General features: G+C 41.6%; 1 protein-coding gene across 2 annotated transcripts in view; it reads right to left on the bottom strand.

Moving 5' to 3' along the window:
- Positions 1-27872, bottom strand: part of LOC139749115 (alanine--glyoxylate aminotransferase 2, mitochondrial) — a 136264-nt gene that overhangs the window by 72447 nt on the left and 35945 nt on the right. For both annotated transcript variants that reach the window (XM_071662707.1, XM_071662708.1), the window contains 3 exons: positions 26383-26567; positions 4976-5099; positions 4302-4490 (listed from right to left, as the gene is read on the bottom strand). In XM_071662707.1, the coding sequence (XP_071518808.1) occupies positions 4302-4490; positions 4976-5099; positions 26383-26567 (498 nt within the window). The remainder of the gene's footprint in view (positions 1-4301; positions 4491-4975; positions 5100-26382; positions 26568-27872) is intronic.

The raw sequence follows: 27872 nt of genomic DNA, 5'->3' as shown, positions 1-27872 counted from the left end.
TTTATACATCTCCCACTCAATTGCATTTTTTCCCTGCAAAAATCGTCCAAATGCCTCTCTCTTCTCTTTCACTAATACTTACTTCTTCATCCCACCACTCACTACCCTTTCTAATCAACCCACCTCCCACTCTTCTCATGCCACAAGCATCTTTTGCGCAATCCATCACTGATTCCCTAAATACATCCCATTCCTCCCCCACTCCCCTTACTTCCATTGTTCTCACCTTTTTCCATTCTGTACTCAGTCTCTCTTGGTACTTCCTCACACGAGTCTCCTTCCCAAGCTCACTTACTCTCACCACCCTCTTCACCCCAACATTCACTCTTCTTTCCTGAAAACCCATACAAATCTTCACCTTAGCCTCCACAAGATAATGATCAGACATCCCTCCAGTTGCACATCTCAGCACATTAACATCCAAAAGTCTCTCTTTCGCGCGCCTGTCAATTAACACGTAATCCAATAACGCTCTCTGGCCATCTCTCCTACTTACATAAGTATACTTATGTATATCTCGCTTTTTAAACCAGGTATTCCCAATCATCATTCTCTGTTTATATATATATATATATATATATATATATATATATATATTTTTTTTTTTTTTTATACTTTGTCGCTGTCTCCCGCGTTTGCGAGGTAGCGCAAGGAAACAGACGAAAGAAATGGCCCCCCCCCCCCATACACATGTACATACACACGTCCACACACGCAAATATACATACCTACACAGCTTTCCATGGTTTACCCCAGACGCTTCACATGCCTTGCTTCAATCCACTGACAGCACGTCAACCCCTGTATACCACATGACTCCAATTCACTCTATTTCTTGCCCTCCTTTCACCCTCCTGCATGTTCAGGCCCCGATCACACAAAATCTTTTTCACTCCATCTTTCCACCTCCAATTTGGTCTCCCTCTTCTCCTCGTTCCCTCCACCTCCGACACATATATCCTCTTGGTCAATCTCTCCTCACTCATTCTCTCCATGTGCCCAAACCATTTCAAAACACCCTCTTCTGCTCTCTCAACCACGCTCTTTTTATTTCCACACATCTCTCTTACCCTTACGTTACTTACTCGCTCAAACCACCTCACACCACACATTGTCCTCAAACATCTCATTTCCAGCACATCCATCCTCCTGCGCACATCTCTATCCATAGCCCACGCCTCGCAACCATACAGCATTGTTGGTACCACTATTCCCTCAAACATACCCATTTTTGCTTTCCGAGATAATGTTCTCGACTTCCACACATTTTTCAAGGCTCCCAAAATTTTCGCCCCCTCCCCCACCCTATGATCCACTTCCGCTTCCATGGTTCCATCCGCTGACAGATCCACTCCCAGATATCTAAAACACTTCACTTCCTCCAGTTTTTCTCCATTCAAACTCACCTCCCAATTGACTTGACCCTCACCCCTACTGTACCTAATAACCTTGCTCTTATTCACATATATATATATATATATATATATATATGAGAGAGCTTGGGAAGTGAGTCAGTTGTTGTTCGCTGATGATACAGCGCTGGTGGCTGATTCATGTGAGAAACTGCAGAAGCTGGTGACTGAGTTTGGTAAAGTGTGTGGAAGAAGAAAGTTGAGAGTAAATGTGAATAAGAGCAAGGTTATTAGGTACAGTAGGGGTGAGGGTCAAGTCAATTGGGAGGTGAGTTTGAATGGAGAAAAACTGGAGGAAGTGAAGTGTTTTAGATATCTGGGAGTGGATCTGTCAGCGGATGGAACCATGGAAGCGGAAGTGGATCATAGGGTGGGGGAGGGGGCGAAAATTTTGGGAGCCTTGAAAAATGTGTGGAAGTCGAGAACATTATCTCGGAAAGCGAAAATGGGTATGTTTGAGGGAATAGTGGTTCCAACAATGTTGTATGGTTGCGAGGCGTGGGCTATGGATAGAGATGTGCGCAGGAGGATGGATGTGCTGGAAATGAGATGTTTGAGGACAATGTGTGGTGTGAGGTGGTTTGATCGAGTAAGTAACGTAAGGGTAAGAGAGATGTGTGGAAATAAAAAGAGCGTGGTTGAGAGAGCAGAAGAGGGTGTTTTGAAATGGTTTGGGCACATGGAGAGAATGAGTGAGGAGAGATTGACCAAGAGGATATATGTGTCGGAGGTGGAGGGAACGAGGAGAAGAGGGAGACCAAATTGGAGGTGGAAAGATGGAGTGAAAAAGATTTTGTGTGATCGGGGCCTGAACATGCAGGAGGGTGAAAGGAGGGCAAGGAATAGAGTGAATTGGAGTCATGTGGTATACAGGGGTTGACGTGCTGTCAGTGGATTGAATCAAGGCATGTGAAGCGTCTGGGGTAAACCATGGAAAGCTGTGTAGGTATGTATATTTGCGTGTGTGGACGTGTGTATGTACATGTGTATGGGGGGGGGGTTGGGCCATTTCTTTCGTCTGTTTCCTTGCGCTACCTCGCAAACGCGGGAGACAGCGACAAAGTATAAAAAAAAAAAAAAAAAAAAAAAAAAAAAAAATATATATATATATATCTTTCTTTCTTTCAAACTATTCGCCATTTCCCGCATTAGCGAGGTAGCTTTAAGAACAGAGGACTGGGCCTTTGAGGGAATATCCTCACCTGGCCCCCTTCTCTGATCCTTCTTTTTGGGGGAAAAAAAAAAAAAAAAGAAAAGAGAGGGGAGGATTTCCAGCCCCCCGCTCCCTCCCCTTTTAGTCGCCTTCTACGACATGCAGGGAATACGTGGGAAGTATTCTTTCTCCCCTATCCCCAGGGATATCCGCATCTGGTCTCCAAGGTAAGAAGCCTCTGGACGATAGATTAATGTAGGTAAGGGAAGTCGGCAAGTTAGATCCGTAACTTCGGGAAAAGGATTGGCTCTGAGGACTGAGCCAGTCGGGCCTGTGCAGGAAGCGGGCCTGGGTTCAGGCGCAGGACTGGACGAGGTGAAGGAGGTTGTGGTGGTGGTGTTGGACTTACTTTTGGTGTTGTTGATTTTCTGTCCAAGCCCTCTGCATCATCACAGCAAAGTTCTTCTTCTTCTTCCTCCTCACCCGCCACCCATTGTTGGCACATCTCTGTGTTGCCCCTGTACTGTGTTTCTGCTACTTCTTTTTCTGTGCTGCTGCTGATGCTGTCGTATGACATGCATACACGCGTGCAGGCAGGGCTGTACTAGTCAAGTGGTGCAGGCAAGCAAGGCAGTAGTAATGTGTCTGCGTCTTTGGTGTGGTTGCCTAAGGTGAAGGAAGGAAGGGTGTGGAATTTTGTGATGCACGGCTTGTCACTGATGATACCGATAGTAATAATAATATATATATATATATATATATATATATATATTTTTTTTTTTTGTCGCTGTCTCCCGCATTTGCGAGGTAGCGCAAGGAAACAGACGAAAGAAATGGCCCAACCCACCCCCATACACATGTATATACATACGTAAATGTTCATACTCAGTCTCTAGCTGTAATGTGCTAAGCACCAAATCCACAGTTCCCTTTCCACATCCAAGCCCCACAGACCTTTCCATGCTCTACCCTAGACACTTCACATGCCCTGGTTCAATCCATTGACATCATGTCGACCCCAGTGTGCCACATCATTCCAATTCACTCTATTCCTTGTACACCTTTCACCCTCACGTATGTTCTTATTATATCAGGTGATTCTCCTTAAACATGGTCAATTATCACATATATTATCAGTCTTTACCAAACATGCTATTACTCTTGCAGAAAATTCAAGAAAGAGATTGTTAGTCCATTGAACGTTTTGCTAAGGCTCAATGGAAAATAGAGAGGATGCCTGCAGTAAGGCGGGTTAAGAAAAGAGGGTTGATACATTGGTTCAGTTTAGTAATGAGTTGAGGAATATAGGCGTGTAATGTATATTACAATATCACAGATTTTTCGAGGGCAAATTCTACCCATGCTCCCCTAACTGGGTGATATTCTGCAGCATTAGATATGGGTGTTCACATGAAAGAGAAAAGAAAGGATTTATAAACCACAGTATCATTATCATGGAATCAATTTGAAAAACTGTTTCACTAATAAATAAGTCAATGGATGAAAATACAAAATTGATCTTAATTCAATGACTTTTAGAAACTTTTGCTATGTTCCACTTAGCACATGCTTACAAGTTTCCTGAAGCTTTTCCAACCTAGCTATCGTTCATGAGCGCACAATTTCAGATGATTTTTAGAAGGTAAGAAAGATTTCAGAAATGCACCAACTCTTGTATGATATGAAAATCAAACCTTTAAAGAATGCAAATAAAAACACTACTTAAATTCACTTACATGATGAATACCAAAACTGTGTGCGAAGTTATATTTCCAGGTACCATGAGCTGTAAGTCCAGCTGAATAGGGTGAAGCTCCATGATAAGAATTTCTCAGAGTTAATATATCAAAGTTACCTGTGTGCAACCTGGCCATCATCATTGCTAAGTCATTGGCTTCAGAGCCACTATTGACAAAGTAAACAACCTGCAAAACAGAAGAAATAAACTGTCAAACCACAAGAATACTACTATAATTAGAATAACCCTCTTCTATGCAAAAGACCATATTCCACATGCACTTATTGAATAACTGGTGCATATTGGCGGCCTTCATATTGATAAAAAGTCTGAAAGTTTAAATTAATATCGAATTAATTACTCACTTGCTGTCTTTATTAGCTGCAACATTCTTTAAATGATGCCAGTTGTAACAGTCATGTTACATACATGTTTTAATAATTCATGTCAGTCATGTTATATACATAAGTTTTAATTATCTATATAAGCAAAATTAATGAGGAAGGCTTTAATTATTTTTTCTGTATCAGTTTTGCATAGTTACGTAATGCAAAGTATCGAAAAAGAAATGTGTGGATCTACCTTCGTTTTCTCCAATACACATCAGAACATGGGCATATGATGACACATATGTTTAAATTCAAAGTTATAATGAAAACTAGAAAAGCTCACTTTGAGATCTCCAGGTAGTGTCTGTGTAAGCCTCTCTGCATATTCATGAATCTTTGGGTGCAGGTAGATGTTAGTTGTGTGCCACAATCGATTCATCTGTTCTGTGGCAGCAGCTATTATTTTCCTATGGAAAAACAATTACAACAGTAATGATGGGTGATGTTTTACTCGAGTTCAAACACTTTAGTAATTGTGGTATCTTACAAAATCTCTTATGGAACGGTGAAAACTGTGGTGAAAAAACTTATGAGCATGATAGAAACTTTCTTTCATAAGAATTCAGGCCATAGAAATGCATTATCAGAGAGAAACATGTGGTATGAGGGGGAGAATGGCATGGTATGGCAAGATGGAGAGTTTTACAAGGAAAATAAACGAGTGCACAACTAAATGGGTTGGTGTGAAAGGAAGACTCTCTGTGACATGGGAAAATAGAATGGAAGAGTACTGGTGGGAGAAAAATGAGAGAGAAAAGGCATCAGTCATAAAAAGAATGGATAAATAAGTTAATGGTAGAGAGGACTATTAAGTTCAGGGAAACTGTGAGGATAAATAATTTAAGAGTATGTAAAAAACTGAATAAAATGAGAACACATATGAAAATCTCACCGTATGATCAAAATTTACCTTTTTTTTTTACATAATCTGAAAATATGCGGTTGTTAAGGTCATATGTTTTATATTCAGTTGCTCGGAGATGCATAGGAGTGAATGAATGCTTTCTACAATACATACTTCACCATGAGGCATGACACACAGCAAGCATCATTAACACTGGTACAATTCTTTAATAACATTCAAATTTAAGGAAAATAACAGTAAACATAAGGGTTTTCATGGGTACTGGGTACTGTCGAATACTGAAAATGTCTCACCAGCATTATTCCTACACTGATTAATCCCATAATTTTCATTACCTTCATTTCATGGCACTCTTCACTATCAACATTCATTGTTCAGGGATGATAAAAAAGAAATTCTCAGTTACACTCCCAAGTCTTAATTCATCCTCCATAACAATTTCTATAATTTCATATGAAAATTCATTATATTCTAGTTAACAAGGTAGTAAGACTTTTGTAAAGCTACTACTACTACAACTATCAATGAAACTACTACTAAAGGTATAATCTACCACACCTTCGTGCCCTATAAGCCCCTTCTGTCCTTATGAAGGGTTCCTGCAGTACTCACGGAGCTGGCCAAATCCAATGGTCAGGACCACTAGTCATAAAGTGTTATGATGTCTGTGTGTCTATATGCAGAGAGTGCAGGGCAACTGAATAGTAAGTGTTCAGTGTCTTCTTTATGGTAGCTGCATCATGGGCATGAAGGGCCTTGGGATATGCTAAAACGTTGTTTGTAGTGTTGTGGTGATAGGCGATGTCCAGAGCACATGCAGGATAGTATGATTTTGTGTTTGTCTGGGGAGTGTGGTTTCTGATGAGTGTATAACTGATGGGTTGGAGTTTAAGGCCAAGTTGGAAGGTTGGTTCTCTAGAGCTTGTTGGGTTATTTCAGTATGTATCTGCTTTCTCAGTGCTATATCTATTGAAAATGGGGGGTGTGAGCAGAACTTAGTTAAGTGGAAGACTGAGTTAAACAACAAACGTTTCAACACAATTCATAATCATTCAAGCCCACAATGCAACTACCATAAAGATGATGCTGAGCACTTACTACTCAACTGCTCTGCACTCTCTGCATATAGACAAACATGCAGCATCACAACATTTTGTGACCTGCATTCCCCAGTAGTGAATAAGGCCAGCTTCCTGAGGATTAAAGGAGTCTCACAAGATAGAAGGGACTCCTAAGACAGGAAAGCAATATAAGTAGCATACAAATATATTCTCTTGAGTACCACTTCCCAAGTCAGCAAGGTAGTGCCAGAAAAGGCGAAGAAAGGCAACATTCACTCACATCCATTCTCTAGCTGTCATGTGTAATGCTATCTCCACAACTAGATCCCACACACCTTTCCATGGTTTACCCCAGCCACATCACATGCCCTGGTTCAGTCTACTGACATTAAGTAGACCCCCCGAATGCCACACTGTTCCAATGCACTTAATCCAATGCACACTTTTCACCCTCTTGCATGTTTAGGAACTGATCACTCAGAATCTTATTCACTCCATCCTTCCATCTCCAAACTGGTTTACCATTTCTCCTTGTTCTTTCCATGTCTGTCAAATATATCCTCATTGTTAATCTTTCCCCACTCTTTCTCTCCATGTGTCCAAACCATTTCAGCAAACCCTCTTCAGTTCTCTCAACCAAACTACTTGATCACCACACCTCTCTCTTACTCTTTTATTACTTAATCAAACTACCTCCTGCCAAATGATGTCCTAAGCATTTAATTTCCAACACATTCATCCTTGTCCATAAATCTTCATCTACAGCCCATGCCTCACATCCATCTAACAATCTTATTACTATACCTCCAAACACACCCATTTTCTGCCCTCCAAGAAAATGACCTCTAACACATTCTCCACTGCTCCCAAAACCTTCACCTTTTTGCTCAATCTATGACTCACTTCGTTTGTTCCACTCCCTGCCACATTCACTTCCAGATATTTAAAGCAAGCAATTCACCTCCTCCAAGTTCTCTCTATTCAAATTCATACCCCAACTAACCTGTACCTCAACCCAACTAAAGTAAACCTAATAACCTTGCTTTTATTGACTTTATAAAACTTTCGATTTCCTTTCACACACTTCCAAATTCAGTCACCAACTTCTACACTCTCTCACTTGAAGCTGCCAGCAGTGCTGTACCATCATCAAACAACAACTGATGCACTTCCCAAGCCTCCTCATCCCCTTCAAACTGCATAGTTGCCCCTCACTCCAAGACTCTTGCATTCACCTCTCTCACCACCCCATCCATAAACAAATCAAACAGACTTGGTAGCATCACACATCCCTGCCACTCACCAATTTTCACTTGGAACCATTCACTCTCCTCTTTTCCTGCTCATACACATGCTTTACACCCTTGACAAACACTTCTTATTGCTTTTTAAAAGCTCTCCTCGAACATCATTTATCCTTCAAACCTTCCACAAGACATCTCTATCAACCCAAATATATGCTTTCTCAAGATCCCTAAATACCAAACACAAACCCCTCTGTTTCTCTAAGTGTTTGTACCATAAACATTCTTAACTGCAAAAACCTGATCCAAACATCCTCTACCAATTCTAAAACCACACTTCCTCTCCAAACTGATGCTCTGTACATGACTCAACCCTCTCACTCACCATGCTCCTATACAACTTACTGGGTACACTCAACAAGCTTATACCAATGCAGTTTAAACACTCACCTTTATCACCCTTGCCTTTATATATTGGCACAATATTTGCATTTTGCCAGTCCTCAGGCACTCCACCATTATTCATACATACACTGAAAATGCTAAATAACCAATGAACAGCACAAGGCATCCCCTTTCTTGATCAATTCAACTGCAATACCATTCACTCTGGCCACCTTGCCACATTTCATCTTATTTTAAGCTTTCACTACCTATTCTCTCTTCGCCAAACCACCCATGATGACCCTCTCACTTCAAATACCACCCCAACCCAGATACCCTATATCAGCCATCCTATCATCAAACACATTCACCAATCCACCAAAATAGTCACTCCATCTCCTCCTCACTTCACCAGTACCTGTTACCACTTTCCCTTCTACAGCCTTCACTTTGTTTTTCACACACAGTTAACCTCCTTCCACGACCTTCTTTTCCTCCTAAAGTATACTGATACTTGCTCACTTTAACTTTTCCTTTGACTCTTTTTCAACCCCTGCATCTTCCTCTTGACTTCCAAACACTTTCTCTTATATCTCTCACACTCATTTGCACTACTCTGTACATTCCATCCATATCTATCTGTATCTCTATTGCCTATTCCCACCTGGAACTCCCCCAAATGAGTGGCCACAATAGAGTCTCCATAACTAGTGAACTCCAGTGGAACTTCTTAGCCCAAAAGCCTCTCTTTTCTGTTTCACAAGATGGAGTGAAAAAGATTTTGTGATAGGGCCCTAAATATACAGGAGGGTGAGAGGCATGCAAGGAATAGAGTGAATTGGAATGAAGTGCGACATCAGGGTTGACACGCTGTCAATGAACTGGATCAGGGCATGTGAAACATCTGGGGTAAACCATGGGAAGATATGTGGGATCACATGACAGCTAAAGACTGACAGTGAACGAATGTGGCCTTCTTTGTCTGTTTTCCTGGCACTATCTCAGTGGTGATGCTGTTTCCTGTTGAGCAGGGTGGCACTGGGAATGGATGAAGGCAAGTGAGTGCGAATATGTAAACATGTATATAGCTGTGTATGTGCATGTATGTGTGTATATATGCATATGTTGATATTCATCTATCTATTATACTTAATCGCTGTTTCCCGTGTCAGAGAAGTAGTGCCAGGAATCAGCCAAAGAGTGGCCCATCCACTCATATACACATATTTACATATACATAAATGCCCATACACATGCAAATACATACACATACATATCAACATATACATATATATACATACACATAGAAATACACATATATACACATGTTCATAATCATGCTTGCCTTCATCCATTCCTGGCGCTACCCCCAACACACAGGAAACAGCATCGCTACCCCCTGCTTCAGCAAGGCAGGGCCAGGAAAACAGACAAAAAAAGGCCACTTCAGTAGGAGTTCATACAATTTCATTTAACATGTAATTTCTTTTATACATGTGGCATGACATGTTTCATGGAGACAATCCACCTCAACAGGTGCCATTACTTAACATAGTTATTTAAATCTCAACATCACTTGATTCCCACCCTCCAACACCAATCATTATAGACCAAGCACTGTCTTGGTGTTGGACATCAGGAATCAGGTGTGATGTTGGGATTTTAATAACTCTGTTATGTACTGGCACCTGATGAGGTGGATTGTCCACAAAATATGTCGTGCCACATGTACAGAAAACTTACATGTTAAATAAAGTTGTATGAACTTCTACTGAAGTGAAATTTCACCTTCATACTATCATCACGGCCAAGTGCGTTTTCATCAAATCTACATGTGTTTGATGATAGAATGGCAAATATAAGGTGTTTTGGTCAGGGTGGTGTGCAAAGCATGAGGGTTAGGGAGAATGGTTTGATAAAGAGGAAAAAGGTAGTGAAAGCTTTGTGGAAGATGAAAGCCGGCAAGATGGCGGATTTGGATGGTATTGCAGTGATTTATTAAAAAAAGGGGGTGACTGTGTTGTTGATTGGTTAGTAAGGATACTCAATGTATGTATGGATCATGGTGAAGTGCCTGAAGATTGGCAGAATGCATGCATAGTGCCATCAGACAAAGGCAAAGGGGATAAAGGTGAGTATTCAAATTACAGAGGTATAAGTTTGTTGAGTATTCCTGGGAAATTATATGAGAGGGTATTGATTGAGAGAGTAAAGGCAGGTACAGGGCATCAGATTGGGGAAGAGCAGTGTGGTTTCAGAAATGGAAGAGGATGTGTGGATATGGAGTGGGATATAAGATGCTAGAAGCTGTGAAAAGATCTTACCAAGGATGTAAGGCATAAGTACAAGTGGGAAGAGAGGAAAGTGATTGCTTCCCGGTGAATGCCAGTCTGCAGCAGGGGTGCACGATGTCTCCATAGTTGTTTGATTTGTTTATATATGTGGTGGTTAGGGAGGTGAATCCAAGAGTTTTGGAGAGAGGGGCCAATATGCAGTCTGTTGTGGATGAGAGGGCCTGGGAAGCGAGTCAGTTGTTGTTCGCTGATGATACAGCACTGGTGGCTGATCCAGGTGAGAAACTGCAAAGGTTGGTGACTGAGTTTGGTAAAGTGTGTGAAAGAAGAAAGTTGAGAGTAAATGTGAATAAGAACAAGGTTATTAGGTTCAACAGGGTTGAGGGACAAGTTAATTGGGAGGTAAGTTTGAATGGAGAAAAACTGGAGGAAGAGAAGTGTTTTAGATATCTGTGAGTGGACTTAACAGCAGATGAAACCATGGAAGTGGAAGTGTGGGGGAGGGGGTGAAGGTTCTGGGAGCATTGAAGAAAGTGTGGAAGGTGAGAATGTTATCTCGGATAGCAAAAATGGGTATGTTTAAAGGAACAGTGGTTCCAACAATGTTACAAGGTTGAAAGGCATGGGATATAGATAGGATGGTGCGGACGAGGGTGGATGGGTTGAAAATGAAATGTTTAAGGACAAAATGTGGTGTGAGGTGGTTTGATCAAGTACATAATGAAAGGGTAAGAGAGATGTGTGGCAATAAAAAGTGTGTGGTTGAGAGAGCAGAAGGTGTGTTGAAATGGTTTGGACATGGAGAGATTGAGTGAGGAAAGATTGAAAGAGAGGATATGTCAGAGGTGGAGGGAACAAGGAGAAGTGGGAGACCAAACTGGAGGTGGAAGGATGGAGTGACAGAGATTTTGAGTGATTTGGGCATAAACATACATGAGGATGAAAGGCATGCAAGGAATAGAGTGAATTGGAACAATGTGGTATACCATGGGCACTGTGCTGTCAATGGAATGAACCAGGTTATGTGAAGTGTCTGGGGTAAAGCATGGAAAGGTCTGTGGGGCCTGGGTGTGGAAAGGGAGCTGTGGTTTCAGTGTATTACACAAGACAGCTAGAGACAGAGTGAATGAATGTGGCCTTTTTTTGTCTTTTCCTGGCACTACCTCACTGGAGGGGGAATACTATTTTATGTGTGGTGGGTGGGGATGGGAATGGATGAAGGCAGGAAGTTTGAATATGCACATGTGTATATATGCATATGTCTGTGTATGTGTATGTATGTATACTCTGAAATGTATATGTATGTATATGTGAATGTATGGGCATTTATATTTTTTTTTCTTTTTTTGCTTAGTCGCTGTCTCCCGCGTTTGCGAGGTAGCGCAAGGAAACAGACGAAAGAAATGGCCCAACCCACCCCCAAACACATGTATATACATACACGTCCACACACGCAAATATACAATACATACACAGCTTTCCATGATTTACCCCAGACGCTTCAAATGCCCTGATTCAATCCACTGACAGCACGTCAACCCCGGTATACCACATCGATCCAATTCACTCTATTCCTTGCCCTCCTTTCACCCTCCTGCATGTTCAGGCCCCGATCACACAAAATCTTTTTCACTCCATCTTTCCACCTCCAATTTGGTCTCCCACTTCTCCTTGCTCCCTCCACCTCTGACACATATATCCTCTTGGTCAATCTTTCCTCACTCATTCTCTCCATGTGCCCAAACCATTTCAAAACACCCTCTTCTGCTCTCTCAACCACGCTCTTTTTATTTCCACCCATCTCTCTTACCCTTACGTTACTTTCTCGATCAAACCACCTCACACCACACATTGACCTCAAACATCTCCTTTCCAGCACATCCATCCTCCTGCGCACAACTCTATCCATAGCCCAAGCCTCGCAACCATACAACATTGTTGGAACCACTATTCCTTCAAACATACCCATTTTTGCTTTCCGAGATAATGTTCTCGACTTCCACACATTCTTCAAGGCTCCCAGGATTTTCGCCCCCTCCCCCACCCTATGATCCACTTCCACTTCCATGGTTCCATCCGCTGTATTTTAACTTTCTAAAAGGGGAAACAGAAGGAGTCACGCGGGGAGTCGAAGGCTCAGATTGGAGTGTCTAAATGTGTGTGGATGTAACCAAGATGAGAAAAAAGGAGAGATAGGCAGTATGTTTGAGGAAAGGAACCTGGATGTTTTGGCTCTGAAAGAAACGATGCTCAAGGGTAAAGGGGAAGAGAGGTTTGGGAATGACTTGGGAGTAAAGTCAGGGGTTAGTGAGAGGACAAGAGCAAGGGAAGGAGTAGCACTACTCCTGAAACAGGAGTGGTGGGAGTATGTGATAGAGTGTAAGAAAGTAAACTCTAGATTGATATGGGTAAAACTGAAAGTTGATGGAGAGAGATGGGTGATTACTGGTGCATATGCACCTGGGCATGAGAAGAAAGATCATGAGATGCAAGTGTTTTGGGAGCAGCTGAAAGAGTGTGTTAGTGGTTTTGATGCACGAGACCCGGTTATAGTGATGGGTGATTTGCAAAAATGAGTAATGAGGCAGTTGAGGGAATAATTGGTATACATGGGGTGTTCTGTGTTGTAAATGGAAATGGTGAAAAGCTTGTAGATTTATGTGCTGGAAAAGGACTGGTTATTGGGAATACCTGGTTTAAAAAGAGAGATATACATAAGTATACGTATGTAAGTGGGAGAGATGGCCAGAGAGCATTACTGGATTGTGTGTTAATTGATAGGCACGCGAAAGAGAGACTTTTGGATGTTAATGTGCTGAGAGGTGCAACTGGAGGAATGTCTGATCATTATCATGTGGAGGCGAAGGTGAAGATTTGTACAGGTTTTCAGAAGAGAGAATGTTGGGGTGAAGAGAGTGGTGAGAGTAAGTGAGCTTGGGAAGGAGACTTGTGTGAGTAAGTACCAGGAGAGACTGAGTACAGAATGGAAAAAGGTGAGAACAAAGGAGGTAAGGGGAATGAGGGAAGAATGGGATGTATTTAGGTAAGCAGTGATGGCTTGCGCAAAAGATGCTTGTGGCATGAGAAGCGTGGGAGGTGGGTTGATTAGACAGGGTAGTGAGTGGTGGGATGAAGAAGTAAGATTAAGAGAGAGGCATTTGGACGATTTTTGCAGGGAAATAATGCAAATGAGTGAGAGATGTATAAAAGAAAGAGGCAGGAGGTCAAGAGAAAGGTGCAAGAGGTGAAAAAGAGGGCAAATGAGAGTTGGGGCGAGAGAGTATCATTAAATTTCAGGGAGACTGAAAAGATGTTTTGGAAGGAGGTAAATAAAGTGCGTAAGACAAGGGAACAAATGGGAACTTCAGTGAAGGGTGCAAATGGGGAGGTGATAACAAGTAGTGGTGATGTGAGAAGGAGATGGAGTGAGTATTTTGAAGGTTTGTTGAATGTGTTTGATGATAAAGTGGCAGATGTGGGGTGTCTTGGTCGAGGTGGTGTGCAAAGTGAGAGGGTTAGGGAAAATGATTTGGTAAACAGAGAAGAGGTAGTAAAAGCTTTGCGGAAGATGAAAGCCGGCAAGGCAGCAGGTTTCGATGGTATTGCAGTGGAATTTATTAAAAAATGGGGTGACTGTATTATTGACTGGTTGGTAAGGTTATTTAATGTATGTATGACTCATGGTGAGGTGCCTGAGGATTTGCGGAATGCGTGCATAGTGCCATTGTACAAAGGCAAAGGGGATAAGAGTGAGTGCTCAAATTACAGAGGTATAAGTTTGTTGAGTATTCCTGGTAAATTATATGGGAGGGTATTGATTGAGAGGGTGAAGGCATGTACAGAGCATCAGATTGGGGAAGAGCAGTGTGGTTTCAGAAGTGGGAGAGGATGTGTGGATCAGGTGTTTGCTTTGAAGAATGTATGTGAGAAATACTTAGAAAAGCAAATGGATTTGTATGTAGCATTTATGGATCTGGAGAAGGCATATGATAGAGTTGATAGAGATGCTCTGTGGAAGGTATTAAGAATATATGGTGTGGGAGGAAAGTTGTTAGAAGCAGTGAAAAGTTTTTATCGAGGATGTAAGGCATGTGTACGTGTAGGAAGAGAGGAAAGTGATTGGTTCTCGGTGAATGTAGGTTTGCGGCAGGGGTGTGTGATGTCTCCATGGTTGTTTAATTTGTTTATGGATGGGGTTGTTAGGGAGGTGAATGCAAGAGTTTTGGAAAGAGGGGCAAGTATGAAGTCTGTTGGGGAGGAGAGAGCTTGGGAAGTGAGTCAGTTGTTGTTCGCTGATGATACAGCGCTGGTGGCTGATTCATGTGAGAAACTGCAGAAGCTGGTGACTGAGTTTGGTAAAGTGTGTGAAAGAAGAAAGTTAAGAGTAAATGTGAATAAGAGCAAGGTTATTAGGTACAGTAGGGTTGAGGGTCAAGTCAATTGGGAGGTAAGTTTGAATGGAGAAAAACTGGAGGAAGTAAAGTGTTTTAGATATCTGGGAGTGGATCTGGCAGCGGATGGAGCCATGGAAGCGGAAGTGGATCATAGGGTGGGGGAGGGGGCGAAAATCCTGGGAGCCTTGAAGAATGTATGGAAGTCGAGAACATTATCTTGGAAAGCAAAAATGGGTATGTTTGAAGGAATAGTGGTTCCAACAATGTTGTATGGTTGCGAGGCGTGGGCTATGGATAGAGTTGTGCGCAGGAGGATGGATGTGCTGGAAATGAGATGTTTGAGGACAATGTGTGGTGTGAGGTGGTTTGATCGAGTAAGTAACGTAAGGGTGAGAGAGATGTGGAAATAAAAAGAGCGTGGTTGAGAGAGCAGAAGAGGGTGTTTTTAAATGGTTTGGGCACATGGAGAGAATGAGTGAGGAAAGATTGACCAAGAGGATATATGTGTCAGAGGTGGAGGGAACGAGAAGTGGGAGACCAAATTGGAGGTGGAAAGATGGAGTGAAAAAGATTTTGTGTGATCGGGGCCTGAACATGCAGGAGGGTGAAAGGAGGGCAAGGAATAGAGTGAATTGGATCGATGTGGTATACAGGGGTTGACGTGCTGTCAGTGGATTGAATCAGGGCATGTGAAGAGTCGGGTAAACCATGGAAAGCTGTGTAGGTATGTATATTTGCGTGTGTGGACGTATGTATATACATGTGTATGGGGTGTGGGTTGGGCCATTTCTTTTGTCTGTTTCCTTGCGCTACCTCGCAAATGCGGGAGACAGCAACAAAAAATATATATATATATATATATATATATATATATATATATATTTATATTTTTTTTATTATACTTTGTCGCTGTCTCCCGCATTTGCGAGGTAGCGCAAGGAAACAGACGAAAGAAATGGCCCAACCCCCCCATACACATGTATAAACATACGTCCATACACGCAAATATACATACCTACACAGCTTTCCATGGTTTACCCCAGACGCTTCACATGCCTTTATTCAATCCACTGACAGCACGTCAACCCCGGTATACCACATCGCTCCAATTCACTCTATTCCTTGCCCTCCTTTCACCCTCCTGCATGTTCAGGCCCCGATCACACAAAATCTTTTTCATTCCATCTTTCCACCTCCAATTTGGTCTCCCTCTTCTCCTCGTTCCCTCCACCTCCGACACATATATCCTCTTGGTCAATCTTTCCTCACTCATTCTCTCCATATGCCCAAACCACTTCAAAACACCCTCTTCTGCTCTCTCAACCACACTCTTTTTATTTCCACACATCTCTCTTACCCTTACGTTACTCACTCGATCAAACCACCTCACACCACACATTGTCCTCAAACATCTCATTTCCAGCACATCCATCCTCCTGCGCACAACTCTATCCATAGCCCACGCCTCGCAACCATACAACATTGTTGGAACCACTATTCCTTCAAACATACCCATTTTTGCTTTCCGAGATAATGTTCTCGACTTCCACACATTCTTCAAGGCCCCCAGAATTTTCGCCCCCTCCCCCACCCTATGATCCACTTCCGCTTCCATGGTTCCATCCGCTGCCAGATCCACTCCAAGATATCTAAAACACTTCACTTCCTCCAGTTTTTCTCCATTCAAACTCACCTCCCAATTGACTTGACCCTCAACCCTACTGTACCTAATAACCTTGCTCTTATTCACATTTACTCTTAACTTTCTTCTTTCACACACTTTACCAAACTCAGTCACCAGCTTCTGCAGTTTCTCACATGAATTAGCCACCAGCGCTGTATCATCAGCGAACAACAACTGACTCACTTCCCAAGCTCTCTCATCCCCAACAGACTTCATACTTGCCCCTCTTTCCAAAACTCTTGCATTTACCTCCCTAACAACCCCATCCATAAACAAATCAAACAACCATGGAGACATCACACACCCCTGCCGCAAACCTACATTCACTGAGAACCAATCACTTTCCTCTCTTCCTACACGTACACATGCCTTACATCCGCGATAAAAACTTTTCACTGCTTCTAACAACTTTCCTCCCACACCATATATTCTTAATACCTTCCACAGAGCATCTCTATCAACTCTATCATATGCCTTCTCCAGATCCATAAATGCTACATATAAATCCCTTTGCTTTTCTAAGTATTTCTCACATACATTCTTCAAAGCAAACACCTGATCCACACATCCTCTACCACTTCTGAAACCACACTGCTCTTCCCCAATCTGATGCTCTGTACATGCCTTCACCCTCTCAATCAATACCCTCCCATATAATTTGCCAGGAATACTCAACAAACTTATACCTCTGTAATTTGAGCACTCACTCTTATCCCCTTTGCCTTTGTACAATGGCACTATGCACGCATTCCGCCAATCCTCAGGCACCTCTCCATGAGTCATACATACATTAAATAACCTTACCAACCAGCCAACAATACAGTCACCCCCTTTTTTAATAAATTCCACTGCAATACCATCGAAACCTGCTGCCTTGCCGGCTTTCATCTTCCGCAAAGCTTTCACTACCTCTTCTCTGTTTACCAAATCATTTTCCCTAACCCTCTCACTTTGCACACCACCTCGACCAAAACACCCTATATCTGCCACTCTATCATCAAACACATTCAACAAACCTTCAAAATACTCACTCCATCTCCTTCTCACATCACCACTACTTGTTATCACCTCCCCATTTGCGCCCTTCACTGAAGTTCCCATTTGCTCCCTTGTCTTACGCACTTTATTTACCTCCTTCCAGAACATCTTTTTATTCTCCCTAAAATTTAATGATACTCTCTCACCCCAACTCTCATTTGCCCTTTTTTTCACCTCTTGCACCTTTCTCTTGACCTCCTGTCTCTTTCTTTTATACATCTCCCACTCAATTCCATTTTTTCCTTGCAAAAATCGTCCAAATGCCTCTCTCTTCTCTTTCACTAATACTCTTACTTCTTCATCCCACCACTCACTACCCTTTCTAATCAACCCACCTCCCACTCTTCTCATGCCACAAGCATCTTTTGCGCAATCCATCACTGATTCCCTAAATACATCCCATTCCTCCCCCACTCCCCTTACTTCCATTGTTCTCACCTTTTTCCATTCTGTACTCAGTCTCTCCTGGTACTTCCTCACACAGGTCTCCTTCCCAAGCTCACTTACTCTCACCACCCTCTTCACCCCAACATTCACTCTTCTTTTCTGAAAACCCATACAAATCTTCACCTTAGCCTCCACAAGATAATGATCAGACATACCTCCAGTTGCACCTCTCAGCACATTAACATCCAAAAGTCTCTCTTTCGCACGCCTGTCAATTAACACGTAATCCAGTAACGCTCTCTGGCCATCTCTCCTACTTACATAAGTATACTTATGTATATCTCGCTTTTTAAGCCAGGTATTCCCAATCATCAGTCCTTTTTCAGCACATAAATCTACAAGCTCTTCACCATTTCCATTTACAACACTGAACACCCCATGTATACCAATTATTCCCTCAACTGCCACATTACTCACCTTTGCATTCAAATCACCCATCACTATAACCCGGTCTCGTGCATCAAAACCACTAACACACTCATTCAGCTGCTCCCAAAACACTTGCCTCTCATGATCTTTCTTCTCATGCCCAGGTGCATATGCACCAATAATCACCCACCTCTCTCCATCAACTTTCAGTTTTACCCATATTAATCGAGAATTTACTTTCTTACATTCTATCACATACTCCCACAACTCCTGTGTCAGGAGTATTGCTACTCCTTCCCTTGCTCTTGTTCTCTCACTAACCCCTGACTTTACTCCCCAGACATTTCCAAACCACTCTTCCCCTTTACCCTTGAGCTTCGTTTCACTCAGAGCCAAAACATCCAGGTTCCTTTCCTCAAACATACTACCTATCTCTCCTTTTTTCACATCTTGGTTACATCCACACACATTTAGGCACCCCACTCTGAGCCTTCGAGGAGGATGAGCACTCCCCGCGTGACTCCTTCTTCTGTTTCGCATTTTAGAAAGTTAATACAAGGAGGGGAGGATTTCTGGCCCCCCGCTCCCGTCCCCTCTAGTCGCTTTCTACGACACGCGAGGAATACATGGGAAGTATTCTTTCACCCCTATCCCCAGGGATAATATACATATATATATACATATACACATACACACACATACACATACATACGCACATATACACACACACACATACATATATATATACATATGAAAAATGTAAGAAACAATTTAGAAAACTGAAACTTCTGGCTTGAAATGAATGAAAAAATGAATGTCACATAATGTCACATAATATATATATATTTTTTTTTTTTATACTTTGTCGCTGTCTCCCGCGTTTGCGAGGTAGCGCAAGGAAACAGACGAAAGAAATGGCCCAACCCCCCCCATACACATGTATATACATACGTCCACACACGCAAATATACATACCTACACAGCTTTCCATGGTTTACCCCAGACGCTTCACATGCCTTGATTCAATCCACTGACAGCACGTCAACCCCGGTATACCACATCGCTCCAATTCACTCTATTCCTTGCCCTCCTTTCACCCTCCTGCATGTTCAGGCCCCGATCACACAAAATCTTTTTCACTCCATCTTTCCACCTCCAATTTGGTCTCCCTCTTCTCCTTGCTCCCTCCACCTCCGACACATATATCCTCTTGGTCAATCTTTCCTCACTCATTCTCTCCATGTGCCCAAACCACTTCAAAACACCCTCTTCTGCTCTCTCAACCACGCTCTTTTTATTTCCACACATCTCTCTTACCCTTACGTTACTCACTCGATCAAACCACCTCACACCACACATTGTCCTCAAACATCTCATTTCCAGCACATCCATCCTCCTGCGCACAACTCTATCCATAGCCCACGCCTCGCAACCATACAACATTGTTGGAACCACTATTCCTTCAAACATACCCATTTTTGCTTTCCGAGATAATGTTCTCGACTTCCACACATTCTTCAAGGCCCCCAGAATTTTCGCCCCCTCCCCCACCCTATGATCCACTTCCGCTTCCATGGTTCCATCCGCTGCCAGATCCACTCCCATATATATATATATATATATATATATATATATGTGTGTGTGGATGTAACCAAGATGTGAAAAAAGGAGAGATAGGTAGTATGTTTGAGGAAAGGAACCTGGATGTTTTGGCTCTGAGTGAAACGAAGCTCAAGGGTAAAGGGGAAGAGTGGTTTGGGAATGTCTGGGGAGTAAAGTCAGGGGTTAGTGAGAGGACAAGAGCAAGGGAAGGAGTAGCAATACTCCTGAAACAGGAGTTGTGGGAGTATGTGATAGAGTGTAAGAAAGTAAATTCTCGATTAATATGGGTAAAACTGAAAGTTGATGGAGAGAGGTGGGTGATTATTGGTGCATATGCACCTGGGCACGAGAAGAAAGATCAAGAGAGGCAAGTGTTTTGGGAGCAGCTGAATGAGTGTGTTAGTGGTTTTGATGCACGAGACCGGGTTATAGTGATGGGTGATTTGAATGCAAAGGTGAGTAATGTGGCAGTTGAGGGAATAATTGGTATACATGGGGTGTTCAGTGTTGTAAATGGAAATGGTGAAGAGCTTGTAGATTTATGTGCTGAAAAAGGACTGATGATTGGGAATACCTGGTTTAAAAAGCGAGATATACATAAGTATACTTATGTAAGTAGGAGAGATGGCCAGAGAGCGTTATTGGATTACGTGTTAATTGACAGGCGTGCGAAAGAGAGACTTTTGGATGTTAATGTGCTGAGAGGTGCAACTGGAGGGATGTCTGATCATTATCTTGTGGAGGCTAAGGTGAAGATCTGTATGGGTTTTCAGAAAAGAAGAGTGAATGTTGGGGTGAAGAGGGTGGTGAGAGTAAGTGAGCTTGAGAAGGAGACCTGTGTGAGGAAGTACCAGGAGAGACTGAGTACAGAATGGAAAAAGGTGAGAACAATGGAAGCAAGGGGAGTGGGGGAGGAATGGGATGTATTTAGGGAATCAGTGATGGATTGCGCAAAAGATGCTTGTGGCATGAGAAGAGTGGGAGGTGGGTTGATTAGAAAGGGTAGTGAGTGGTGGGATGAAGAAGTAAGAGTATTAGTGAAAGAGAAGAGAGAGGCATTTGGACGATTTTTGCAGGGAAAAAATGCAATTGAGTGGGAGATGTATAAAAGAAAGAGACAGGAGGTCAAGAGAAAGGTGCAAGAGGTGAAAAAAAGGGCAAATGAGAGTTGGGGTGAGAGAGTATCATTAAATTTTAGGGAGAATAAAAAGATGTTCTGGAAGGAGGTAAATAAAGTGCGTAAGACAAGGGAACAAATGGGAACTTCAGTGAAGGGTGCAAATGGGAAGGTGATAACAAGTAGTGGTGATGTGAGAAGGAGATGGAGTGAGTATTTTGAAGGTTTGTTGAATGTGTTTGATGATAGAGTGGCAGATATAGGGTGCTTTGGTCGAGGTGGTGTGCAAAGTGAGAGGGTTAGGGAAAATGATTTGGTAAACAGAGAAGAGGTAGTGAAAGCTTTGCGGAAGATGAAAGCCGGCAAGGCAGCAGGTTTGGATGGTATTGCAGTGGAATTTATTAAAAAAGGGGGTGACTGTATTGTTGACTGGTTGGTAAGGTTATTTAATGTATGTATGACTCATGGTGAGGTGTCTGAGGATTGGAGGAATGCGTGCATAGTGCCATTGTACAAATGCAAAGGGGATAAGAGTGAGTGCTCAAATTACAGAGGTATAAGTTTGTTGAGTATTCCTGGTAAATTATATGGGAGGGTATTGATTGAGAGGGTGAAGGCATGTACAGAGCATCAGATTGGGGAAGAGCAGTGTGGTTTCAGAAGTGGTAGAGGATGTGTGGATCAGGTGTTTGCTTTGAAGAATGTATGTGAGAAATACTTAGAAAAGCAAAGGGATTTGTATGTAGCATTTATGGATCTGGAGAAGGCATATGATAGAGTTGATAGAGATGCTCTGTGGAAGGTATTAAGAATATATGGTGTGGGAGGAAAGTTGTTAGAAGCAGTGAAAAGTTTTTATCGAGGATGTAAGGCATGTGTACGTGTAGGAAGAGAGGAAAGTGATTGGTTCTCAGTGAATGTAGGTTTGCGGCAGGGGTGTGTGATGTCTCCATGGTTGTTTAATTTGTTTATGGATGGGGTTGTTAGGGAGGTAAATGCAAGAGTTTTGGAAAGAGGGGCAAGTATGAAGTCTGTTGGGGATGAGAGAGCTTGGGAAGTGAGTCAGTTGTTGTTCGCTGATGATACAGCGCTGGTGGCTGATTCATGTGAGAAACTGCAGAAGCTGGTGACTGAGTTTGGTAAAGTGTGTGGAAGAAGAAAGTTAAGAGTAAATGTGAATAAGAGCAAGGTTATTAGGTACAGTAGGGGTGAGGGTCAAGTCAATTGGGAGGTGAGTTTGAATGGAGAAAAACTGGAGGAAGTGAAGTGTTTTAGATATCTGGGAGTGGATCTGGCAGCGAATGGAACCATGGAAGCGGAAGTGGATCATAGGGTGGGGGAGGGGGCGAAAATTCTGGGGGCCTTGAAGAATGTGTGGAAGTCGAGAACATTATCTCGGAAAGCAAAAATGGGTATGTTTGAAGGAATAGTGGTTCCAACAATGTTGTATGGTTGCGAGGCGTGGGCTATGGATAGAGTTGTGCGCAGGAGGATGGATGTGCTGGAAATGAGATGTTTGAGGACAATGTGTGGTGTGAGGTGGTTTGATCGAGTGAGTAACGTAAGGGTAAGAGAGATGTGTGGAAATAAAAAGAGCGTGGTTGAGAGAGCAGAAGAGGGTGTTTTGAAGTGGTTTGGGCACATGGAGAGAATGAGTGAGGAAAGATTGACCAAGAGGATATATGTGTCGGAGGTGGAGGGAACGAGGAGAAGAGGGAGACCAAATTGGAGGTGGAAAGATGGAGTGAAAAAAATTTTGTGTGATCGGGGCCTGAACATGCAGGAGGGTGAAAGGAGGGCAAGGAATAGAGTGAATTGGAGCGATGTGGTATACCGGGGTTGACGTGCTGTCAGTGGATTGAATCAAGGCATGTGAAGCGTCTGGGGTAAACCATGGAAAGCTGTGTAGGTATGTATATTTGCGTTTGTGGACGTATGTATATACATGTGTATGGGGGGGGGTTGGGCCATTTCTTTCGTCTGTTTCCTTGCGCTACCTCGCAAACGCGGGAGACAGCGACAAAGTATAAAAAAAGAAAAAAAAAAAAAATATATATATATATATATATATATATATAATATATATGTATATATATATATATATATATATATATATATATATATATATATTATCCCTGGGGATAGGGGAGAAAGAATACTTCCCACGTATTCCCTGCGTGTCGTAGAAGGCGACTAAAAGGGAAGGGAGCGGGGGGCTGGAAATCCTCCCCTCTCAATTTTTTTTTTTAATTTTCCAAAAGAAGGAACAGAGAAGGGGGCCAGGTGAGGATATTCCCTCAATGGCCCAGTTCTCTGTTCTTAACGCTACCTCGCTAATGCGGGAAATGGCGAATAGTTTGGAAAAAAAAAAAAAAAATATATATATATATATATATATATATATATATATATATATATATATATATATATATATTTTTTTTTTTTTTTGTCGCTGTCTCCCGTGTTTGCGGGGTAGCGCAAGGAAACAGATGAAAGAGTGACCCAACCTACCCTCATACACATGTATATACATACACGTCCATACACGCAAATATATATATATATATATATATATATATATATATATATTATATATATATTTTCTTTTATTTTGCTTTGTCGTTGTCTCCCGCCTTAGCGGGGTAGCGCAAGGAAATAGATGAAAGAGTGACCCAACCTACCCTCATACACATGTATATACATACACGTCCATACACGCAAATATATATACCTATACATCTCAACGTATACATATATATACACACACAGACATATACATATATACACATGTACATAATTCATACTGTCTGCCTTTATTCATTCCCACTGCCAACCTGCCACACATGAAATAAAAACCCCCTCCCCCCTCATGTGTGCAAGGTAGCACTAGGACAAGACAACAAAGGCCACATTTGTTGACACTCAGTCTTTAGCTGTCATGTAATAATGCACCAAAACCACAGCTCCCTTTCCACATCTAGGCCCCACAGAACTTTCCATGGTTTACCCCACACGCTTCACATGCCCTGGTTCAATCCATTGGCAGCACGTCTGGGTGGGTGTGCCATTCTTCTTCTGTTTTCCGTGTGCTACCTCGCCGAAGCAGGAAACAGTGATTAAAGAGTAAATGCAGTGGTGATTAATTTTCAATTCATTTTATTGTTTTTGTTAAATCTTAAACACAGAAAAAACAGCTTACAAATCAGTACATAAATAACGGAGTTATGAGGCTTGAAAAGAGTCTATTTTTACGTGTCTGAAAAATTTTTACCTGTCTGAAAAATCCAATCAATCGAAAAGAGAAATGACCAAAAACGAGGCTCGCCAGGCTGACATCACTACATGCACATATAATGGCGGTAGATATGACAAGAAGACATGCAACTCGAGATCCAGCGAAGATGGCTCATCAATTTTTGAGGATCCTGACAACGGAGATGTTCAGCTAGGGACCCAACCATACCTTTTTGAGCCGGAAGCTGATCTGAATGGAAGTTCAAATATGCAAGGTAGCCCCATGCCCGAAGGAAACACAGGACGCTTGGGGAATAACAAATGGTAAGAAATATATATGTTACAAGAAATATATTAAGTTGTATTCTCGAATTATAAATATTTAAATCTATATAGGTATATCGTCAATATTTAGAGGAGGATACACTTTCATATATCACTCCTTACATTGAATCTGATACAGTTTAGGCACAATAGCTGAATAACCTATATTTTTACATGTACAAAGGCAATTATGTGCAAAATGACCTCCAATACACTGCTAATCAGAGCATCCCCTCCCAACTGTATGCATGTGCACACACACAATACTTAAGCATTACAATATCCTATCCGTAACAAATTGCATTACTACTGTGGAATAGTATTTCATTATTTGACAAAGTTACCATCATTATATTTACAGGTGTTTCTATGGTCACTGTCCCCCAATAACGACAATTACCGAGTCAATTTGCTGCCATGAACTCCCACAGGTTATGGCTGTCCTTGAGGAGGACCCAGAAAAACAATATACCATTGAGCATCTTGGCTTCCACCCAGTATACCTACATCTATCAGTATTTCGAACTGCATACAGACGGCAATACGATGACCTCTAAGAAACTAATGCGGTGGTCCAAAATGGGTCCTTGCTCTGGACAGTTGGTAATGCATCACACTCCAAGCCCTTCCTTTTCACTGAAACTCCCATAGACTCCACAATCCGGTACCTGGTTGGGTAGGCATCTCAGTGAAATGCATCGAACACAACAAAGAGTACTTTGAAGGGCCACTCCAGTCTCAGTGGGAATTCTGGACAAAATGTATCTACTGTCGCAACACCGCTGGCCCACCAAACGGGAAATAGCGTAAAATGACGCAGTCTGCCTTCATCATGCTGCATCCATTCGCAGCACATCGTCTTCCCCCTCTGTAAACCACAGCAGGAGTGCCGTTGGCCATTGTCAACACTGCTGACATGATTCATTTCAAATACAAACTATAAATCACTATACTAAAACTACAGCAACGAAACTAAACTCACTACAAAACTATTAACTATATAATCCAAACGAAAGAACTGTACAAACACTAAACATAAAGAAAAAAACAGCGCAGCAAAGTCCTTGTGCAATTTCCTTTTAAATCAAAATGATGGTGTTGATGTAATGATGTCACAGCGAGGGTGCCAGTAGAACCATGAGATTAGGAAAACCTTTCAGGTGTGAAAAAGAGCTTTCACACTATCTCTGCTGTAGTTGAACTGATCTAGATGAAATTTTCAGAACAAGCATATTTTTCTTAGTACATTTAATTATAGCATCATCAAAATGCATTGCATATGCCCTTTAAGTATATAAAATAGAATGACTATATCAATTATTTTCTACGATATCCATTACCAACTATGCCTAAATGTAGTTGTACCAAGAGTGATAAAAGATCTGTAGGTTTGTATCATTATCAATGGATGAAAAATTACAATACTGATAAAGAACTTCTTACTCTAAAGGGATCCATCATTTCCCTACTAATGAATGTAGCACAGTACTAAAGCTGTAAGATTCCTCTAAAGGGGGTTCTGGGTTTATATGATTAAAAAATATTGTATCATCCCATCCCTTTTTCCAACATGCTTATTCTCTTGATACATTGTAATTTCTAATCACAAAATGAGTTAAAAAGATTCACTTACGGATGACAGTGTCCCACGCTGATGGTGACTATTCCTCCAAAAAGATCAAGGTATCTCTTTCCATTGTAATCAAACAGCCACTGCATGTATCCATCATGTATAAGGAGAGGTTCACTGAAATGTGTCACCAAGGCAGGACTTAGAAGGTTTCCTCTCACCTGCTGTATGTGACGTTTCTCAGGTCCCTGAGGAAAGGAATTACAAAAAGTTTGAGTCACTAAACTTATCTGTTAAAACTACTGATCATATAATGTAGACCAACAATTCAGATCTGCACATATATACTGCTACTTAATAAATTGTTACAATGATACAAAATGTCTCAATTTATTCATAAAATTGAAAATAATGAAAATTATTTTAAGAACATTAGAAAATTAAAATAAATGTTGAACAACATGGACAGCATCACATAAATCAATCTAGTGATTTTTTATGTCCTTAAAAACTTTGGAGTCATGCACATTAGGATCAACTATACATAAAGAAACTCAGACCTCTTAAACCAAAAAGTCTACATGTTTAAAGTAGCCACCAATAATCACCATCTTTACCATATACTTCTGTTGTAGCCTTCACAGCACTACTCTGTTGCCATCAGCATTTCTGGCATTCGTCTCTAAAAACAGGGACTCAAAGATAGTCTTAGAATCTCTTTGCTTAATGCCAAACTGAGAGCATAGAGAAACACCAATACAAAAGCTGATTCTATATATTCAAAGTGAGAATGTGTATATACAATGTCTGGTGTGAAGTTAAAAACTTGTAGTAAAAGGCTTGGTTACAGTTGCAGCATGGAGATACAGAGCATAAGACAAAGGAGACCTGAATGATACTCTAGCAGAGTATGAGTATGATGCTTATGTACAACAGGAATCTGTTCTGATAGATGCAACAGATTTTCTGAAGGTCATTTCACCTCTGATCTGTTAGCTACTGGTTCTTTGTGCTTTGTTGAAATTGTTCTTGAGATATGGAGTATTACAGTATTCTCTTTCCACATCCAAGGCAAAATGAATGAGATTCAAGAAAACATTCAAGACACCATATGGTATGACTGAAAACCATGGCATAGCCAATTACAATGAAATTTCCCAATCTAAACTCCTAGTCTGACCACAATGGTAATGGCACAGGAATGGTTTGACAAGGCTTGTCAAAAGAGAAGCTATTTTGTATGGCATATATATTTCTTTTCATACTGTTCGCCATTTCCTGCATTAGCGAGGTAGCGTTAAGAACAGAGGACTGGGTATTTGAGGGAATATCCTCACCTGGCCCCCTTCTCTGTTCCTTCTTTTGGAAAATCAAAAAAAAAAAAAAAAAAAAAAAAAAAAAAAAAAAAAAGAGAGGGGAGGATTTCCTGCCCCCCGCTCCCTTGCCTTTTAGTCACCTTCTACGACACGCAGGGAATACATGGGAAGTATTCTTTCTTCCCTATCCCCAGGGATATATATTTATTTCATTTATTTCATTTTGCTTTGTCGCTG

Source organism: Panulirus ornatus, chromosome 6 (assembly GCF_036320965.1).
Source record: "Panulirus ornatus isolate Po-2019 chromosome 6, ASM3632096v1, whole genome shotgun sequence".
Classification (NCBI taxonomy): Eukaryota; Metazoa; Arthropoda; class Malacostraca; order Decapoda; family Palinuridae; genus Panulirus; species Panulirus ornatus.
Note: the sequence above shows the minus strand (reverse complement) of the source record. Positions and strands in the feature narration are given on the sequence as shown.